General features: G+C 42.0%; 1 protein-coding gene across 15 annotated transcripts in view; it reads right to left on the bottom strand.

Moving 5' to 3' along the window:
- LOC103465968 (unconventional myosin-IXa-like) overlaps positions 1-21,654 on the bottom strand; it is a 140,877-nt gene that overhangs the window by 50,447 nt on the left and 68,776 nt on the right. For 10 of the 15 annotated variants that reach the window (XM_008411207.2, XM_017305265.1, XM_017305256.1 and 7 more), the window contains exons 3-8: positions 16,797-16,891; positions 16,051-16,113; positions 13,773-13,872; positions 11,837-11,890; positions 4,372-4,472; positions 4,057-4,183 (exon numbers count right to left, since the gene is read on the bottom strand). In XM_008411207.2, the coding sequence (XP_008409429.1) occupies positions 4,057-4,183; positions 4,372-4,472; positions 11,837-11,890; positions 13,773-13,872; positions 16,051-16,113; positions 16,797-16,891 (540 nt within the window). The remainder of the gene's footprint in view (positions 1-4,056; positions 4,184-4,371; positions 4,473-11,836; positions 11,891-13,772; positions 13,873-16,050; positions 16,114-16,796; positions 16,892-21,654) is intronic. The other 5 variants (XM_017305255.1, XM_017305267.1, XM_017305266.1 and 2 more) reach the window with 3 other exon arrangements.

Genomic DNA, 21,654 nt, shown 5'->3' with positions numbered 1-21,654 from the left:
GCATTCTGGGTAAATACAACCAAAGATCTAAGTCTAGAGCTGGTGAGAGAAACGGTTCATGGTCATTTTAAAAGACAAAAGAGAAATCCGACAACCACTGAAATCTGATGCTGCTTCATTTTTGTTTACATTTTCTGAAGAAGGAAGTTGTGCTCAGCTTCTTCGTCATTTCTTTCAGTGGTTCTAGGTGCAGCGCAACCACAGGGGAAAGGGGGTGAACAGATTTTTCAAAGGAATTGAATCATTTGACTCAGTGAAAGAAAACCACACCAGCTGAAGATATAACAAATGTTGTGACCGAGTTTACTGGACCATCAGGTGTGAAAACACCCAGGTTCTCCCATCTGACCTCTGCGACGTGGTCAGTAACAGCTAAACAGTGATTCTCTTTTAGCTTTAAGTTTTTATCATGTCTCTATCACTTTGTGATTTTGATATAAATTGCCCTCAAAGGGAGTTCTTTCCATATCAGTCACCATCGCGTTGGAGGTCGTTAAGGGTCACGTTAACGACCCTCAACCCAAACCCGAGCCACAGCGCTTCCATCTAACGCCGCTGACCGAGATTAGCCTGTGAGCACTGCTCTGTGCGCACGTAGGACAATTGAATGTGGTCTGTGGTGGACTGGGCCCTAACGACGGGGGCTACAGCGGGAGCAGCAGATGTCACCGCACACGTCTCCTCTATCGGCAGGGATTATGGGAGAGAGACCAACAGTTGCTGCTGCTCAGCCTCCGTGTGTTTGTGTGGACTCATCTCTGATGTTTTCATGTAAGAAACGGAGTGCGTTTGCATTTTATTTAACACCTTTAGGTGTCCATTTTGGTGAAGGGTTTTGATAGGGACAGAAGTGGGTTGAGGACACTGGAGGAGTGTGTGTGTGCGTGGGGGTGTGTGTGTGTGTGTGTGTGTGTGTAGTGAGTAAATCACAGGGGGTGGTATAATCAGACTTCGTTTCACACTGCCTGGTAATCCCTCGGTTAGGAGCAAAGCCTATTCTGCTTGCCGGTGATTGGTCTTTAGACGCTACGTTTCCGAGTTTTTGTTGCCTGGTAACAGGCTTAGCGTTCGGCCATCATCACCGCCCTAAAAGCTCAACACTCACGAGTTTTACATCTCTGGTTTGGAGGTTTTGTTTCAAGTCTTTCCAAAGTCTTTTGAACTCCTTGAATCAGGAGCAACCCTATATCTTACGGATGCTACGTGTCACTGCTCTGGTTTTCACTCTGCACTGAAACCCTTTTTGCCAATCAGTCAACTTCAAACCTCGGATCAGGTTTGACAGCCATCCGTCGGCCCACACGAGCCACACTTCCTCTTCCAGATTTGCCTCCACAGGAAGCAGGAAGTCCAAGTCAACTCCATTTACCTCAATTCTTACTCTTTCAGAAAGGAAAAAAAAGTCCCCTAGTTCACATCCGCTTGACGCATTGAACCAAAACGGACGACTCGTGAGTTGTAAGTTGCAGAAAACAGCAATTTCTGTTGTCGTTCTAGTCAACTTTTCATGAATCATAGTTCAAAGAAAAGTATTAGCTTTGTTTTAACTTCTGATGTTTTTCTTTTTGTTCCACTAATAAATGTTTCCAGATAATCATATTTTAATATAAGACAAATGTCACCTGAGTGAAAAGAAAATGTAGTTTTAATTTATAAAAAAGGAAAAAGGAAATCCAAACCAAGCAGGCTCTTGCTGCGAAAGCAAACCCAATACCTGCAGTACTGTTGACTGTAGTCAACAATTGTCTTAAAACATCCCTTCTGCAAAAAATACCTTACAAAACAAATAAAAAGAAAGCCTCCCTCCTGACTCTATGTCTTCATAATGCATCTGCAAGCGTCGTCTCCTCAATGGTTGCTCAAAGCGATGGGCCTTTGCCTCAGTGCGGGTTGACAGACGTCTAAATAAGCTGGAAATTAAAACACCGGCCGCTGAGCATGTGGCCGGCATGTGGCTCGGCTTACGTCAACGCCACTCTGGATCTCCGGAGACAGAGAAAGAGTGGGGGGTCAGAGAGTCCAGTCTGGATGCTGGGACCCTGGCATGCTCTCCGCAGTCATAACATCCCCGCGGCGATGTTGACAGGCAACGCTCGGTACGCTGCTTTGTTTGGGACTCGACGAGCGCGTCCGGCTAACGGCTGCAGTCGGCGTGTGCGTGCGCGGTCTGATCTCAGCGTCTCCGTAGCCCGCCACAGAGACGTGTAAACACTGCGCGGCCCGTCGGGCCGGGCCAGGAGCTGTTTTTTCCGTCCTGTGGGCAGATAACAGGTCTGCAGCAGACTAAACTCACACAGCAGACTGATTAGCTCACAGAAAACACGGTTGCTAAACTGAAACTCATCAGGTTTAGGAAAAACAACAGAAAGGGATGAAAGGAAGCGGATAAAACAAACGGAGAGAAAGAGGAGCCTGAGACCTGAGACTCTTTCAGGAACAGCGGGACTGGCGCCTTTTAACGTCAGGAGTTAGCTTTACATCTACAACCTCATTATGAGGCGAGAGGAAGAAAGGAACTTCACCTGAACGTTTGCTCTTAGAAAGAAAAATGGCACGTGCTGAGGAAGTGATGGCTGCACTTTTCCAGGAACGCAAAGCTTTAGAGCAGCACTTACACTGCTTGATGGTCGTCACATTACGACCACAAACACGGATCAACAAAATAAAATCTAGAAAGCGTTTCATGCAGTCACATTCAACCTAGAGCTTGGAGATTATTGTTCATTTTTGGTTACTTAAAGCCTTTTTTCTCCATTCTTCCTGTAAGAACACGATTTTTTCTGCTAATATCAGGATTGTATCCTTGTTGCAGCCTGGTCCTAATACTCCTTTGCACAACTCACAGAAAGGGGTGACTGAAATAAAAGCCCTGATTTAAAAATATTTTCCATCATTTGTACTTTCTTTTTTAGAACCCCCTTGAACCCTCACAGAGAATAAAAATCTAGCCTGGTATGAAAACATGAAGAGATTTAAGTTTTATGCCATACCGCCCAGTCCTGATTCAGCCTCCTTTACTCTGATACCCCTAAATAAAGTCACATGTAACTTGCATGGCTTCAGAAGTCACCTAATTAGAAATCCAACTGAGAATACATTTAGTACAATATTAGAAAAATGCATAGCTTTTTGGATAGTTTTGGTGTAATTAGTGTTGGTGTTTTTAGCAAACAGACGTTTTATTTATGGATGATTAATCGTTTACAAAATTAGTTGATTATTTAATTAATTACAATCAATCATTTAAATTCCATCTTAAAGTAATCTATAATCAGTGCTCAAACACAGGCGCTGATAGCATGTTAGCAGCTGCTATCAGCGCCTGATGCTTTCAACAAGTGGAGTCAAAGATAAGCTTGATGTTCGGCTGCAGCCGTCTGAAAACAACCCGAACTTTAACAACGTTTTGTCAAATCCCTGGATGTTTAGACGGCTCTCTGGGACTTGAAGCACCTCTTCATCTCTGCTGTCAACAGCTTCGTTATTTAAAAAAACTAAAAAACTAACATTTTCAAGTGGTAAAATCACATTCAAGCAGTGTTCAACAACTGCAGCAGAGAAGAGGTTAAACGCTTTCAGATCAGACTTTTAGGAAGGGCAGCAGCCCAGGGTGCCAATTTTTTAGGGGGCACCAACAATTAAAAAAAAATTTAATGAATGCATGTTTTGAAAACATTTTTCTTCATATCAAACTCATGGACAGATATAAGGTGAGTTGTATTAATATTTTGAGATCTTTATGAAGAATTTTTTTTTCTTTGATTTCTTTGGGCAATTTCTTTAGGAACATCAGAGTTAATGGCTAAAGGATGTGTTAAACTTACTATTCATCAGTTCATACCTATTGATGTAATTTGCTTTTGTAAGAGAATTTTTCTTTAGTGATTAAGGCACCAAAACCGGCTCAAGGAAAAATTCTTATAAATCCGGTTCTGGGTGTTACAGCAAACACAGCAGTGACACAAATAAGTTTCTTGTGCATCTGGAATGTTTCTGAAACAGTGACTTTCCTAACACTATGAAGTAAACAAACATTTCCAATCTGCGTTTGCTGACCTCCAGCAGCTCTGAGACGATGGGCAGCCCCTCCGGGTTACAGATGTCGATGGAGTCGTCCCTGTAGGTCTTCTTCTTGTAACGGATGTTCCCCAGGTGCAGGATGGCGGACAGCAGGGAGAAAATCCTGACAAGAAATACGCCATTTTGTTATCGCTTGCAGATCGTTCCCAGCCCACCCGTCCCGCTGAGGTATTGACGTGAGTCGAGGAGAGGCCGTAAATTAAGCGACACAGGCTGATAGAAACGTATGGGAGGGTTACGGGTTGATTTAATATCCTAGAGGATCAAGCGGGGGACACGCCTCGGTCTTACTGTTTACGAGTGGACGGTAGGAACCCGACCATCTCCATGGCCAGCTGCAGACGCTCAAAGTCATGCTTCAGGTCTTCTCCCTCCACGGTGAAACAGTCCTGCTGGTGTCGGGAGGAAACATGCAAAGACAAAAGAACAGAAGAAGACAGAGACAGAAATCAGCATCAGCAGTATTTGAAAAAAAAAAAAAAAAACCTGAGTTGGGCATTTATTTTATCGTGTATCATTTATTGTGATAAATTTCTTATTGCGATAAGAACTTTTATTTATCGTTAGGATGAATTCCACGTAATATTTAAATCCCTCAAAACTGTCTGTTTTGTTGGGATTGTAAGGTTTACTACTTTTTCCAGTGTTTGTTCATGGAAAAAGTTTGAAAATATGATTAAACGCAGTCACTGTGTGCAGTTTAGTGAGGCAACTCCTGCTTCTTTATGTGAATGGTGTTCTAGAGAAGTGCATTACACATGGATATGTTGTGGGGTAATGACTGCAGCGTCATGCAGTCACCAGCTGCGTTTCCATTACAAATGTGCTCAAAAATTTGTCAGCATGTCGAAAAACACAATTATGGTTTTTAAATGAAATGAGAAGCAAGGCTGGGCTGCACAGTGGCGCAGTTGGTAGAGCTGTTGCCTTGCAGCAAGAAGGTTCTGAGTTCGATTCCCGGCCCCGGTCTTTCTGCATGGAGTTTGCATGTTCTCCCTGTGCATGCGTGGGTTTTCTCCGGGTACTCCGGTTTCCTCCCACAGTCCAAAAACATGACTGTCAGGTTAATTGGCCTCTCCAAATTCCCCCTAGGCGTGAGTGTGTGTGTGCATGGTTGTTTGTCCTGTGTGTCTCTGCGTTGCCCTGTGACAGACTGGCGACCTGTCCAGGGTGTACCCCGCCTCTCGCCCGGAACGTTAGCTGGAGATGGGCACCAGCAACCCTCCCGACCCCACCGAGGGACAAGGGTGTCAAGAAGATGGATGGATGGATGGATGGATGGATGGATGGATGGATGGATGGAGAAGCAAGGTTGAAATCACATATGAACAAGTCGTGGCGTCATCATCCCACTACTTCCTGTCATCTTCTTTGTCATTTCCGCCAGTAGTAACATCCAGTTGTTGGATCGTGAAAACTTTTTATCAAAAATTGCAGCATTTCCGTTATTTTGGTAATTCCAATTTGTGGAATTATATGGTCAATGGAAATGCAGCTAAGGTTACCTAAGAAAGAAGTAATAAATAATTGTTATTACTTTCATTGTTAGCATAAAATATCATGATAAAACTTTACGTCCATATCACCCACTCCTAAAAACAACACAATTGAAAACTAATCACAATCAGCAATACTAGCTACGAATCATTTATAATCATTTATCCATGTGTTCAAAACTTTGTCCATATTCTGCGAATGTTGAAATACTTTTTGCAACGTTGGAATTCCATTAAATAACAATTAAAATCACATGTAAATAAGTTTGGTCCACGCCGTCATCCTCCTACCACTTCTCCATCTTTTCAGCCAGTAGCAACATCCTCTGCTGATTGTGAAAACTTTTTATCAAATGTTTTTTTCGAAATTGCCATGTTTCCATTAAGCAGATTTATTTTCATTGTTCCAATTTGCACAATTATGTGATCAAAAGTAATAGTTATCATTTTTATCGTTATATTACCACAAAATATCCTGATAAAACTTTAAGTTCATATTGCCCACTCCTGAAAACAACGTAGTTCAACATTCATCACAACCAGCAGTCAGTTGATCGACGTGCGTAGCCTTGACAGCAAACGGCTGAACCAGCATGTCACAATGTCAAGGAAAACATATCATTTCCATAGTTCATCTCATCTGCAGAGCAGCAAGCCACAGCTGCACAAAGTGGGGGAAACCCTGGATGGTGAACACGAGCGCATTCCTGGGCAATCATGAGACTCTGATATCATACAGTCTTTGTTACCAGGGTTGAGATGGAGGAGAGACGCCATCCGTCACATCCTGAGCAATGTCTGAGGAGTACACAGATCCAGGAAGTGTCCTCATGCAGCGTCTCCTCAGGCCCTCTGCTCGGTCAGCTTCTCCCTGCTCCCAATAGCGAGCCTCTCCCGGGCTGTAATTAGCACATACCACAGCGACCGGACGCCGACGGAAGACACGGGAACCTATAATCCACACTCTGGAACCCTCTTCCACACGTTACTCTCCAGCACTCCTTTCCCTCTCCTCCATTGTTTTTCTTTGTCCCACAACGACTGGAGGGTCTAGAGGGGTGGGGGGGGGGTAGATTCTCCGGTTAGCTTCTCTGGTTGCAACAAAAGGTCTGCCGAGGCTTCTGGCGAAACGGCAGGACCCAGAAAAGACGAGTTTTATAGCCGCCGCCGGTTATTTTTGACCTCAAACACCCCGAATGGCACAATGTGATACATTGATGGAAGTTCAGAAAATAAAGAGATCAGTTTTGGCAGCCTCAAGGGAATACTTTGGTTAAAAACCAACATTTTAGCTATTTGGTTTAAAAAAAAAAAAAAAAGAAGAGTACAGAACTGACAAGAGTCTTGTTTTAAGCAAAAATATTATTGAGACAGACTCTGTTATTCCTACTCATTATATATAATTTAGTGTCAGTAAAACAAGTATACATTGCTTATTAGCCGATCACAGTGATATGGCAGCATGAGATCTACATCTATAGAGCCTCGCAGCGGTTTTCACACCCCTTGAACATTTTTGAAATATTCCATATCACCAACATACGGAAATGTTTTAGATTAGGATTTTATGTGACAATGAATCAAAGGGAATGATTCATTGTGAAGTGGAAGAGAATTTAAATATAGTTTAATACATTTACAACAACCAATTCCACCGTTGTCAGCTGCAGTCACGCTGGAAGTCTTCAGGAAGTTGCCGGATTGAAGTTTTTCGCCATTCATCTTTGTTTGGTGAACATTGGTAAACATCAAGTTTTCAAGTCTTGCCACAATGCCCAGTTGAAACAGGTCTGGACTTTGACTAGGGCATTGGAAAAGGCAAACATAATTTGACATTAAGCAACGCATTGTAGCTTCTGGGCTCCTGTTGCTCTAACCAGCTGGCTGGTCAGCTTAGGTAGACAGTCATGTCTTGGTATGTTTGCAGTTGAGTCATATTCCTAAGTATCATTTTCCTTCCACCTCACTTTGTGTTGATTCATCTCAAGAAAATCCATTAATAAAAAACATTCCAGTTTGTTGTCGTAACATTGTTAGAAAGTTAAAGGGATGTGACGATTTAGCCAGGCGGTGTAGATGTCACAAATCATGACTTTATCATCATTTGAGGTATAAAAACACAGTTTTAAGCAAATACAGCATGCCAACACATCGACCAGACATTCCACACCACCAAGTCAGAGACGGTCAAACAACCCCAGAGCTGCCACAGCCACCAAACACCTGACTCGGTTTCAGTCATCAAAAAGAAACATCCAAAATGTTTGGTCTTTGGGATCTTTGGGCAAAAACAGGGTTTTTTATAATTCTTGAATGTTTATTTTCTATTTTTGCTTCCAGATCTGTGGCATTTTTTTGTGCTGATTGACTCTCTGCTGTGCATTCAGCACACGGAGAGGTCAGAGGTTAAATAGGCCTACGTGGGGAATTCTTCAGATGATCAGACAGGTGGTCTGAGAGTCTGACAAACTTTCTATGCGGGTGTGTGGTAGGATCTGTGTGAATATGATGCCATCATGTCCTTGAACAGTGGGGGTCACAGACAGAATGAGGTCACTCAACTGCCTTTATGAGAGCAAGAAGCAACAAACAGCGAGACGGGTCGGTTGGGGAGAGATGGACAGACTCACTGAGACTGAGATATGTGTTTTAAAGACATCACTTTGTTAAAGAAGGTAGATGCACAGCAAAAGGGCTGTTCAAAAAACGTTTCATTGGATTGAATGGTAAAAGACTCAAAGAGAAGTCAAACAAAACAAAAATCTCTTAAAAAGCAGCTATCTCTACAATTACTCCTACAACTACTTCAGTAACAACAGGCTGCAAAGACCTCTTAAGATTAGAAACACTGATTGAAAAGCGTTCCTTCGCCTGCACACGTAATTTCGGACGCTGGTGTGGTATAACCCCTTCCCACTGGGAAGTGGCTTTTGTCTCTCGACTACTGAAACTTGCTCTCAGAGCGTGGAGTGTCACCTCTCTGAGCTGGTGTGTGAAGTTCAGATATAGTCTGACTCATCCTGATGATGCGTGGGTCTCGTTAAGAGCAGTTGAACACTCTTCTACCCTGGGGTTGCCCTCGCTGAGGGGCAGTGGGATACTTTTTGCCCCCAGCTAGGTGCCTGTACGTTGGGGTTCACCCTGGTAAAAGAGGAGAGCTTACTGGCCACTCCCAGGTTCTGCTGGTTGGACTTCAATGCTCAATGACAGTGAAGTCTGCTGGGGCAACATTGGGTGTTGCCCCAGCAGACACCCAATGTTCTGCTGGGGCAGAACATTTTCTGGATTTTCTTGATCCAGAAAATAAAGAGTTCCTTGATTTTCTGGATGTAGTGTGGTCTGGGCCGATACCCTGGATTGGTAGACCAAGATTATGGTCCCGCTATTTAAAAAGTGTTTACCATGGGGTGTGTTCCAATTATAGGGGAACTCCAAAGCCTCCAAGATAAGGTCCAACCAGGGGTCCGTGAGGAAAATCAGCCAGATATAGTCTAGACTCTTATTAAGGAGCAGAAGTATGTTTCCTGTCCTAGCTGTAGAACCCTGGGCCAGTGCTGCACCCTAAGAAAGGTCCTGGAGGATGCATGGGAGTTCGGCCAACCAGTTTGCGTGCATCTTGGGGATTTGAAAGCTTCCAGCCATGTCCTTTGGGAAGTCCACTGACTCCCCCAATATCATTGACTCACAATGTTAGTTGCAGCCAAGGTGTTGATGGGATCTGTTGTGGTGGCTTCAACCTTTTGCAGAAGATACGACTCTGCCAGATTAATCAGATCTGGATCTCTGGTTTTCCCTGGAGCAGTTCGCAGCAGAGTGTGAAGAATCAGCACCTACAAGTCTGCATGATCCTGAGGTGGAAAACGGGAGAGTGCCTTCTCCAAATCAGGGAAGAAAAGGTGCTGGAGATCGTTGGGTGGAGAGGTGCTAGCAGTACATAGCAGCTTTAAAGTTTTAAAGTTTGATCCTGCATTTTCTGGTGACACTAAAGTACTACACCAGTTACATACTCATTTAAATGTGAGACAGCTTTCCACTGAGCCATGTAAATGTGATGTTTTTATTCGTCAAGAAGGATAATAGTTTGGATAGTTGCTCAATTATCTTGATACTTTGAGCCAAATCCACTCCACTCTTCGCGGAAATCCCACATTCAGACGTTAAGTCTCTTTATAAGAGAAATTAGCACTATAAAACTCGAGGTGTTTATGGTAACATTCTATTTGCATAAGCGCAGCATTGTTTAACACTACTCTGCCACAGAACAAGAAATGCTCGATTCAAACGGAAAAAGGCTTCCACAGAAATTACTCGAACTGCTCTTGCAGCAAAAACTGGCTGAGTGTGTTCCAAACATCTCTCATTATGCCAATAATGAATTTCCTCCTTCCAGCTTCGGCTGCGAGGTGGAGAATGTTCCACGGGAGGAACCGAGAAACACAAATGGCTTTTTTGCTGCAGGAAATGCTCCAACGCACTCCGACGTCTGCAGCTCGTTTCATTCTGAGCTGACGACTGCTTTCCTGGAGGCCCACTTTAAAGAGACTTTCATTACATTTTGATACTCAAGTTATTCTTCTTGGGAATGGGTAAGAGTCTCGGATAAAAGAGAAGTGTAAAAAGAAAAAGAAAAACGGCACGCACAATGCCAAAGTCAAGAATAAAATGTGGTGAAATTGGGAGTCGTATTTGTTCGGACCAATTCTCATGGCTCGTGTGTTTGCTCAACAGCACAGTCAGAGGAACATAATCTCCCATTAGGCGATACCGAATCCCTTAAACACACACAACAAATCCCGCTGACCAAACATTACACACTTCATCTTAAGGCTTGCAGGACAGTGGCAGAGAGCAGCAAATCTGCGAACACACACAGGCACGCACGCACGCACGCACACACGCACGCACGCACACACGCACACACACACACACACACACGCACACACACACACACACACACACACACACACACACACACACACACAGAGAGAGAGAGAGAGAATGGACCCAGACCACACACTTTGTAGGGAAGTTTCCGGACGTGAAGCCGGTAGATCAATCATGTTGTCCTCCAATCAGAACCCATGTCAAACTTTAGATCCTCGTCTAAATATCAGCAAACGTTGTAATTCTAGAGAGTTTCTATTATAATACAGAGTCTTGTTCTTGTCTTTTCTTTGTCTACTTTGTACAGAACTACTTCCCTCACTGCTGTTCCTTTAAAAAGTCTGTTGTTGCTCTGAGAATCCAACAAAGATCAATATTTGTGTTTTTTTTGTTTTTTTTATTAGTGTCAAGTGTTTAAGTTGCGTGTCGGACGCCAAGCGATCCTTTATTCGTAGTGAAATCCTGAAGCTTCCCTCCAAATATGGCCGTTTCCAGCTTTGGTATCATCATCATCATCATCATCATCATCATCAACCAGCAGCAAATCATCCACAAGCTTTGTTTGAAGGGATTCCTTTTCATTTTCACTTTATTTTGCTAACTGTAGAGATGCACCATGAAATCAGAAGATCATCAGCAGCATTAACAGGGCGGAAATACAGAAAATTTAAAAATAATAATAAGGTAGCAAAAAAATCTTCCGATCAGTCAAGGCAGGACGAAACTAATTTCTGGAAAGCACATTTTCCACAACGACGCAATTCAAAGCACTGTGCAGGATTGTAAGGAAAATAAAATGAAATCATTAAATTGCATTGGCAAAGGGAAAACGATGACAGTTTGACACTTCATGGCATTCCAGTTGTTAAAGGAGCTCAGTGTTTCGGACGTTTTGCAGTTTTCTGGAAGTTTGCTCCAGATTAGAGGAGCATAAAAACTGAATGCTGGTTCTCCATGATTGGTTCTGGTTCTGGGGAAACCAAGAAGAATTTGAACCAGAAGACCTGAGTGGTCTGGAGGGTTGATACGACGACAACAGGCCTTTTATTTACTCACTTACAACTTTAACGTAATATCATAAATCGGCCTCAAATTTGGATCGGTGCATCAATAAGTAACAAGGACACAGACGTTTCGTCGTGTTTCCATAGATCTACCAAAACAGCGACTTTACAAGGTATCCTTTCAAACATCTTACAGCACATTTAACAGAGCCAAGGCCAGGCTGCTTCTAACGTCGGTCCGGTTCGCTGAAAGCAGGCGGGGTGTGGACAGCCAGGAGAGACAACAAGACCAGGACTGGCACCAAAAACCCCACTGAAGCATGACACACCCATAAACACAGACGTACACAAACAAGTTGGCGCGATACTGACCAGCTCAGGCTCATAGAAATTGTCCCAGTGGAGTTTGTGTGGTCTCTTTGTCATCTGGAAGCAAGGCAAAGTGGGTTAAAACAAAAGCAAAAAACAAAAAGATGGAGATGGACACGGCGTCAAAGAGACGGACGTCCCCGACACACGGCTGTGGCACACAGACTCAGACATGTTTATAAACACTCATCACCGACGTGGATGTTATTGGGAGTTTCAAAATCTAAAGTCAAAATCTGAGACTCACCAGTAGCTCTGGAGCGCAGAAAGTTCACAATGTGCTAGTAGCATTAACATGGCTCTACTGGTTTGTTCAAGTCCAATACTGTGTAATAACACAGATCAATTACCAACAAAGCTGCTCTATATCACATTTTTCCGGATTTTGTGCTGCTTCAGTTGCCAAAAACCAGCTACATTTTGACAATCAGCTGCCTTTTAAGACAAAGTCGTTATTTATTTAGCCATTTTTTCCCTCCTTTCCTTCCTTTTGCAAACACATCAGCTGATCAGACCTCAGTTTACAAAAATCAAAGCCAAGCTTCAGTCACTTTGGCTACATGTTCTCTGTTCAGCGTCAGCAGAAGCAAAACGCCTTCAAGACTTTCTTCAGTCCTGCTTTTAAAAGGAAAAGAAAACAGTCCTGCTAAGTTCAGACATCACAGAAATAAATAACTCTTCTCAGGAATGAGCTCGCGTTAAGGATGCACCGAGGAATCACGTGGAATGGAAGGACACTGGAAGTTCTGCCTTCACTCAGGTTTCCTTTGACAACACTGTTCAGTTTTAGCGCTGTGACTAATTGAGAAATCTCAAAGTTAGTTATTTTCAGCACCGAAGAAGTCAGAAGAAGCAGAAAATGTGCAAGAAGCTTTTAAAAAGTCAACTCTATCTTTGTTAGAGAAACTTTTTTTTTCTCTCTTTTAAGCTGCTACATTGAAACAGAGGACAAAACTTGAGCAAATTTCAGGAGAGGAGCCAGTTACAGAAAAATGGCTCCTTTGTGTCTTTTTGGGAGATTCCTATTAGATTCTGTTGGATTAGAAATAATTTCCGACCTTCCCCACAGTTAAGGTAAAGATCATTTAACTACATGTTAAATGTCAGCTAGTTAACCAGTAAATCTGCACCTTTATTTTTGAACACAATATTCATAAAAAGCTGTTAAAATCAGTAATGTTATCTCAGTTGCTCAACACAAAGAATCGAGAGGTCGTTGCTTTAAACCACAAGTCAAGGATTTATCACAAAAATGGCGGCGCAATAGGCGGCTGGTTCAGATTAGAACTAGATTATTTGTATTTGACTCCATTTAATCCAGCGGTGAGGAGGGAGAGCACTCGGTGTGAATAATGTAATCGTGAAACCATGGTGACTTCTGGCGCGCTTGACACACGACCAAATCGGCACCAGACCGACTTTCACAGTTTTGCAGTTGCCATGGAAACAGGACTGCATGTAGGCACAGAGGAAGGAGTGGGGGTGAGTTGGTGTTGTTGCGGGGATTAAAGGAGAACTGAGAGGGACAAAATGATTTTTTTTAGTAGAAGGATGAAAGACGAAAAAAAAAAAAGGTTTCATTTCTCTAATGCAGTCTTGGTGAATTGCAGTACTGTAACGAAAAGGGAGCTGCCAGCACAAACAGATGTACTGCAAAAAGATGCACACATTATGTAGGCTTCTGGCATATGTATGCACATGCATACACACACACACACAGAAATATGAACACACAAACAGACGCCTGGAATCAGGACTTGTGAGCGATGAGACATGCTCCAGTTTTGATAAATGAGCAAAGAGCCAGCAGAGAGACCGTCTGTTTCAGTTTCTGCATTTTTATCACTTGTACAAATCAAGATCCATTAATATGGAAATCTGGTAATTTTTTTGTCTGTGTGTGCATCTGTGTGGATGAGTGAGTTTGCTGGAGGCTGACCTGGTTAAGGTAGTGGTACTCCTCTGGTTTGAGCAGGTGGAAAGCCTTCCTCTCCTCCTCACTGGCTCCAGCCAGCAGGTAGTAAAACACATGGTAGTTCCTGCAGACACACACGCACACACACACGTTCCATAAAATGACATCTCCTGCTGTTGATCTTTGGAATAAGTAGAAATATATGGGGAAATACGCCATTGTTCACTTTGAAACTAAAAGTGCAACACATCATGTGTATCAGTTAGACTTTTTGACATCGCCGCTTCACATATTAAGTGAAACAAGGCGCTGCAGAGCGTCCAAGTCGGAAGCAGCAACCTGTGATTATCCAGGACGACGTGCACTATACTGAAAAATTATTTTATTCCATCTGAAAATGAACTTCAAGTCTTTGCTTCAAGCTAATAAACATCCTTTACACCCAACTCGTTAGAAATACATTCAATATTTGACCTACAAATATGTTAGTTAGCCAACTGTGCTACAGTTAGCCTTTCTGCAGAAAGGCTAACTGTGTTAAGTTAGCATTAGCACAACAGGATTTACATGCCCAACATTTAACCCTTGTGCGTGCAAGGACTGAGGTAAACGTAGAGGACTGAGGCAAATCATACAGGTTTTACGGGTGCGGGGTCGGTTGGACCCCGTTTGTAAACACAAGGGTTAAATCCTGCTCCAGTGCAGAGCTGTGTAACACCAGCTCCTCTCTTTCAGTGATCCACAGAGACAGACAGCTCTGTTTTTATTTGATGTAACCGTTTTGTTTTCACACAGAAGTGTCTTGGGATTTTAGCTCTATGGAAGAAATCAGATTTGTTGCAACTTCGGCCATGCCGGCGCACCTTTATTTTTTACACATTTATAAAAACAGTTTTCACATTCTGGTGCAAAATCCAACACAATGTGTTAAATTGTTGCCAGGACTTTACATTTATCATTTCACAGAGGATCAGCAACTTCACATGCTCACAAAAATGGCAGCGCAATAGGCGGTTTGGTCAGATTGCAAATAGATTTTTGTCTTTATAAATACAAAGAAGCTCCACATTCTTTAGGTATAAAATGACAGACGAGACACTCTGGTTCTCTGAGGGATTTTTGAAAGATTGTGCTAACAGCAGTGGGATTGTAAAATACAAGTGATGTTTATGTCTGTAATTGTTGAAGCTGTTCCTTCATGAAGATTGGTAAGTGTGGCAAAAAAAAAAAAAAACTGCAAAGCGAAAACACTTTGTAGTCATAAATTTATTCTCTACAGCCGGTTTATCCTGACTTTATTAATAACACTCCAGAGGGGAAAACCTCCAAAGTATGCCGACTCAGACAGAACCATCATTTTCCAGTGTGATGATGGACTTGACCCAGTTTCTGACGGCAGCTCAGCCTTCGCCCTGATCATGTTCTGCCCACTATTTTTTCTTTCCACACACTGGGGGTCACTCAGAGGCAACGTGCCAAAGACTTAAGATTTAAGACAGTTTGCAGTTTATCATCCCATCGCTTGCTCCCCTCCCGCCTCTCCGTTACCAGTCCGACCCATGTGGGAGGTCCAGCCTCCCGTTTCTACCCTGTCAATATGGCTACCAGGGCCCGTCGTCGGGGCGCAACAGAAACCCTTCTCTCGTTTGGGGTTAGAGGGATTTGTTGACCTGTGGTAAAACACGAACATGCAGGTGGATTTCCCAAAAAACAGCTTCCTTTCATTTTGATTTCTGGACAGCTGAGGGGAACAGGCGACGCAGAGGTTATGTCATCATGTTACCTGGAGGAAAAACAAACACAGGTGGCGCTCAGAGCGCCGGAGCTGATTTACCCCAAGACAAGTTTATGTTTGAGTACGTCCAAAGTAAGTGGAAAACTGTTGAAAGTTATGTCACTTCAGCTAACCTGGAGATTTATCAAAAACACTTTTGCTTTAAAATCGTCTTTTGTCTACATACTAACAGTATCAGTTTAAAAAAATGAAAGATTTTAATAAAACCTATCAAATTTGTTTCCCATTTGTTTACAATAAATAATATATAATCTTCTTCTATTGAATATCAATGTGGTTAATGTTGGCAATCACCACCTACTGGCGCCAGATGGGTGCTACAATCGCAGAAACCACAGAGACACAGATTTGTAGAATAGATACAAAACAATTATAAGAGAAAATCAATTTCTGATTTGATTTTGTGCAAAGGCTCAACTTGGCGCCTGGTCATTTTAAAAACGTGTCAGTCTTAGTCTGCACCCTGTAAACCGGATGAAAAAGACAAGGGGCGTTGAATTCGCTCACCTCTCGTTGTGCTCCTGGTACACCAGGCGGGATTTCTCCAGCAGATATTTCTCCACATAAGCTCTGGAAACAACAAAACGAAAACGGATACGATTAACAGAGTCTAGATAAAGATGCTGATGATCTGATTAGAAATCAAGCTGAAAATAAAAGAACGGATTATACTGTGTAGATTTTTTACACATGATTTTACACAGCGGTGAACTGTAATGCCTGTTAGTCTTAGACTTCTTCTATTGTCTTTGCACAGACACGACGGTGAAATTAGTAATAAAATGGCATTGCTTCGCCACCAGAGCACACAAAAAAATGATGTGCCTACATTACATAAATTTACAAATAATAATATGTTACTAAATATATATAACGAAGCAGTTTCAAACAATCTCAAACAGGATTTAAGAGACTAACATAGAAAGGAAGATATAATTAGATGCGTGCTCTGTCGCACTGAAATCAGACTTTTGAGTATTTTCTTAGGATTTTATAGGTCAATATAAAGCATTAGGAAAGTGATGCATGCTTTAGAAAAATATCAAAAAGTCTTATTCAATAAATTCGAACAACCGTTCAGATGAGGCTCATTTCAATCTTCTCAGATTAAAAATATCTTTTGAAAATAATCTTTAAGCATGCTTTTTATTAAACCTAAATTTTAATAAAATTGTGCACTGCCCTACGTTGGTCGATCACAAAAAATCCCAACAAAATAGATGGAAGTTTTTGTGTTTTCCTTCCACTCTTACCCTCTGACGGTGCCGCTCTCCTGGTAGTTGACCTGGATGAACTTCCCGAAGCGGCTGGAGTTGTTGTTGTGCGCCGTCTTGGCGTTCCCAAAAGCCTGCGGAGGAAATAAAATTTTTTTTTTTTAAATGTGCTTCAAACGACACAGATACAGAATCCCAACACGATTCTGTCAACATTCAAGCAACACAAGAAACCAGAGAAATTATCTTTACACCGTAATATACAGACGTCAAGAACAGTGAATATTTATGTGAGAAAAGAGGGAAAGGCGACCGATCATTATACTCTATCAGAGGTCAGGAGGTGCAGGAAAGGGTCTGGACACACACACACACACACACGCGCGCGCGCACGCATACAGACAGACAGAGACACACACGCACACACACACACTCTGAGCTGCCAAATTCCTGCGAAGGAAAATGGAGCGCAGCTGAAAACAGACACAGGCGATCCTCATGGTGGGCACTTCTGTTGAGACGCAGACCAACAGAGAGAGCCAATCATTAGGGGCCCCTGGGGGACTAATTCGTGTTCTCATTAGGAGCGCGATGGGGCCCGCTGGGGTGACAGACGACAACGAGAAGAAAGAGACACAAGGCAGGGGGAAAAAAGTATCTGTTGGGTATAAAAGCTTTGAACAAAACAGTAGAAGGAAGGATATCAGGGCAGGAGAGAAGCTGGAAAACAAAGAGATTAAATAGACAAAAGGAAAATATAAAGAGAAGGAAGTCAGAAGAAAAAGAACGGGGGGAGGAACAAAAAAAAAAAATTTAAGAAGAAAACCAGAAAAGGTACAACTTTAAAGAAAAAAAAAATGTTTTCATCAAAGACGATATGAACCTTCTGCCTAAATAACAAGCAGCAGAAACACAGAGGCTGGATGCTGCAGCCCTGCAACAATTCGGTTCATGAAAGGAAAACCTGCAGCTGAAACCAGCTTTGATCTGATTCATTACCAAGAAAACATAATAAGAAAACCCTGGAGAAACCAGCAGAACCTGACACACATTCAGGTGGCCTGCAGGGACAAAACAGCCACAGAAACTGTGAGGAACACGCATGTTCTGTTCTAATTAAGTTATTTTTTTACTTACTACTTTATTATTTCTTACATTGTTATGTATTTTTATTAACTTGGTGTACTTTTTGTTTTTCTTGTGTCATTTATGATATAGTTTTAATTTGTTTTTATGTGAAGAACTTTATAACACTTGTTTAAAAAAGTGCAATACAAATAAAGAATTATTATTTTTATTATCATTATCGTGAATTATGTCTCCATCAGAAATGGCTCCAGAAATAGCAGGTGTTGATTTGTGTAGGACGTGTCGGTTACATTATCCAGGTTCTTCATCACGTTTCTACAGTTTGAAGCAAATGGTAAATTATGACACTTTTAATGCAAAGTTGACATTATTCAAAATGTCTTTGTTATGACAACTTGACATTAACCAATAAATCATTACTGTTTAAACTTTACCTTTAATAACATAAAGTTACCTAATTTTTAAAGTGCAATCAGTAATACTTTTATAAAAAAATTATATCAGTATTTGTATTAAAAGTGTCATAATTTACCAAATGACACTTTATGCCAACAGTCATGAATATTCATGAAGGCTTATTCATGTTCATGACAGATGTTATGTCATGTTTATGACAGTGTCATGTCAGTCTTATTCACCCCTCTTCAAATAAAGTGTTACCGAATATTTTGTGGTACTATCGTGATAACCATAAAAGTGATGATGAAAAACTGTTTATTACTTCTTTGCAGGGTTTTGTTTTGGTAGCTGTGTGGTTGTTACTGCTTGGCTATCAGAGCCTCACACACAACAATGCCGTTCCTGAACAATATGGCCTCATGAAACGGGGTTCCTCAGGGTTTCAGGGGCATAAAGCACACAGTAAAGACGTTGAATCGTATTTTTCTGAATTTATTGAGGATACAGTAAAAATGATGTGTGCTCCGATCAGGTTTTGTGCCAATCATTGATACTGATCTCATGGACTGGCTGTTAATTTTTCTATTAATGCCAGTGGTCATGTAGCAAAAATGAATCAAATTCAATTAAAAAATAGTATATTTAATCCAACAGGCAAGCTAAATGTTTGAACTCAAATTATTCAAGATTCGTCAGAGTTGTTGTAGATGCTGATGGCTGTGGGCAGGAAGGATCTCCTGTAGCAGTCTGTATCACAGCAAATTTGAAGAAGCCTCTAACTGAAGACGGTCTCATGATGAGAATACTCAACGTTTTCCATAACTTTCTTGATTTTGTGTAAAATCCTCCTTTGCACCAAATGTTAATGCAGATAGTTCTCCCTCTGTCTGCCTCCCCTGCCCCACCTGTTGCAGCAATACTACTGTTACAAGAAATATCTTTAAAATTTTTTTAAAAAAAGCAATCCTATCACAAATTTTGTGAAAAAATGGCATAGTCTACGGTCAAGCTGACCTGAGATCGACAAACTCAAACACAAACATGGGATCAAAAAGAGCAATCGATTCCCTCCATCCTAAATGAAAAGCCAAACTCAATCACCTCTGGATGCAGGAGCCCCTCTGTGGCTAAATATTTCCATTTTTGAGTTTGAGGGGGAAAATCCATTTCCTGAATTCATCAAACCACCGCCAGCTCGGTGTGTGAGCTCCTAGGTAAAAACACGGATCTTAAAGAAACGCGGCCCACGTACGCCGCTGTAGGAGTTGGTCTGTGTGAATTCTCTGCAAGTGGGAAGGAGATTAATGAGGAGGGCGGCAGAGCCCGGATGATTTAGAGTGGAGCTGTGCTTCATGGTCAACGCCTGCTGTGACCACAGCGCAGGAAAACACACACTGTGTGTGCAGGCTCTGGGACGGGGTGTGAGGGCTGAGGAGCATCCAGGGAGCATTCAGCAGTTTGGAGGTCGGGACATTGATGCGTCCTCCGGTCCTGAAACTCCATGTTTCCAAAGTTTATTCAAGGACTATTAAAAAAAGAGAAGGTCCGTCGGAAATCATCATCGCCTAGAGCTGCATATTAATGCCTCCAGTGGGCATCACAGAGTCAACAAACAATCATGTCTTCACAACAAATCAAGAAGGGAAATTTACGCTGTTTTCACATGTTAGTCTGATAGGCTCTCTTTGATTGGGGGCGAACATTGTAACATTTCGTACATTTTCATTTGGTGTGGTTCGCTTTCACTCTGCTTGGGGTCAAATAAACAACTTTTTGAAAAACCTGTTCCCCTCCTCGCCTGTGGAGGCGCTGCACCAAGAACTACTAAAGAAAACATCAGGAAAACCTCAAAAAGAAGTTGAGTGTAACTTCCTTCTTCACAAAATGTAAACAAAAGTGGCGCGGCGTCAGATTTTAGCCGTAGAAGGATTTATTTTATGTTTGTGGCAAAAACACCAAGAGCCATTTAATACAACTGATAGACTAGGATATTTGTTTTGGTTGTATTTTCCCAGAATGCCCTGCGTTGTAGTCCTGTTTCCTGCTTTTGGAGCGGTCTCCGGTCCGCACTGGGTTCACATAAGCCTTCAAACCGCACCACAGTTCACTTCAACCAAACCAGCACCTGGGTTTTTAGAGTTAGCTGTTTTGGTTCATAACAAACGCAATATCAAGTGGTGCAGCAACAGTGTGGCGGCGCATGTCGTCGTTTTGGTTTATTTAAGACATGAAAAAACAAAACATTTAAACCTGTGATATGCCAAACTAATATGTAGCCTCTTACCGATGTACATTCAAAACAGTCATAGTTTGCAGATATTGTAGTCTGAACATTCGCTCCAACACTGTATATTCACAATAATACTGTATACTGTGTATACACTTGTACATACATTTGTATATTTCTGTTCACAGCCTATACATTCACCACAGCCATAGCTGTGGACATGTACATTGTATCATATTTGTACATCTGTATGATATTTAGATCACCATATATATTATATTTACAACTTGCTCAGGCACTTCTGGATGGATGCAAACTGCATTTCGTTGCCTGTACTTGGGACATGTGCAATGACAATAAAGTTGAATCTATCTATCTATGTGTTCATTGAAACTTAATCTGCACCAAACCTGTCGTGCGGCACAGATGTACAGATGACTCCCATTTAAAAGTGGCTCGTCTAGCTGATGTGACACGTAAAAACCTGCATGCAATAAGGAAACGTCTTCCAGAGAAACTGCTGAGACAGATATTGTACAAGAGAATTTTGATTTATGCCTGCTCCCATGCCTCGAGAAAACAACCAGGAACAAAAAGGGCCCAAGGGGTGGATGACATTTCTTTTTCCATACATCTCTAACCCATAAAAGACTGAGCAGTTTTTTTTAATGTTTAAAACATGATTTTATGCCACAAACCGAAACGATCCTACGTTTGTGGTGTTACAGAATCCAAAAATACTTATAGGTGTTAAAAACAAGTTCCTATCACATTAAAGATGCAGATGTTTTTAATGATGCAAATACATTGCACCTAAAGGCATAAACGTGTCGTGAAAATGCGCCCGTGTCCTAATATTTGCATAAGAACCTCACACCGACGCTATACTAATGTATGCAGCTTTTGCGCTGGTATCGCCCTGTGGGCTCTTTCCACGCTGTCACATTACGTTAGCCTGCTGTTTCCTCCACAGCTGCAGAAACCCCAGGTCAACATCCTCACAGGAAGCGAGCGGTGCTAAAGGTTTTACTGTGTTAGAGCTTACAGGACAGGGGGGGGGCCCAGACAGAAAACATCCCCTTTTATTAGCATTAGCAGGTTGGCTTTGTTTGGCTTAAATATTAATACCTATCACCTGGTTTATCCTTCCTCTGCTGCACCCCGTTTCTTAGTCATTTCTGT

The sequence above is a fragment of the Poecilia reticulata genome, linkage group LG6, assembly GCF_000633615.1.
Source record: "Poecilia reticulata strain Guanapo linkage group LG6, Guppy_female_1.0+MT, whole genome shotgun sequence".
NCBI classification, from domain to species: domain Eukaryota; kingdom Metazoa; phylum Chordata; class Actinopteri; order Cyprinodontiformes; family Poeciliidae; genus Poecilia; species Poecilia reticulata.
Note: the sequence above shows the minus strand (reverse complement) of the source record. Positions and strands in the feature narration are given on the sequence as shown.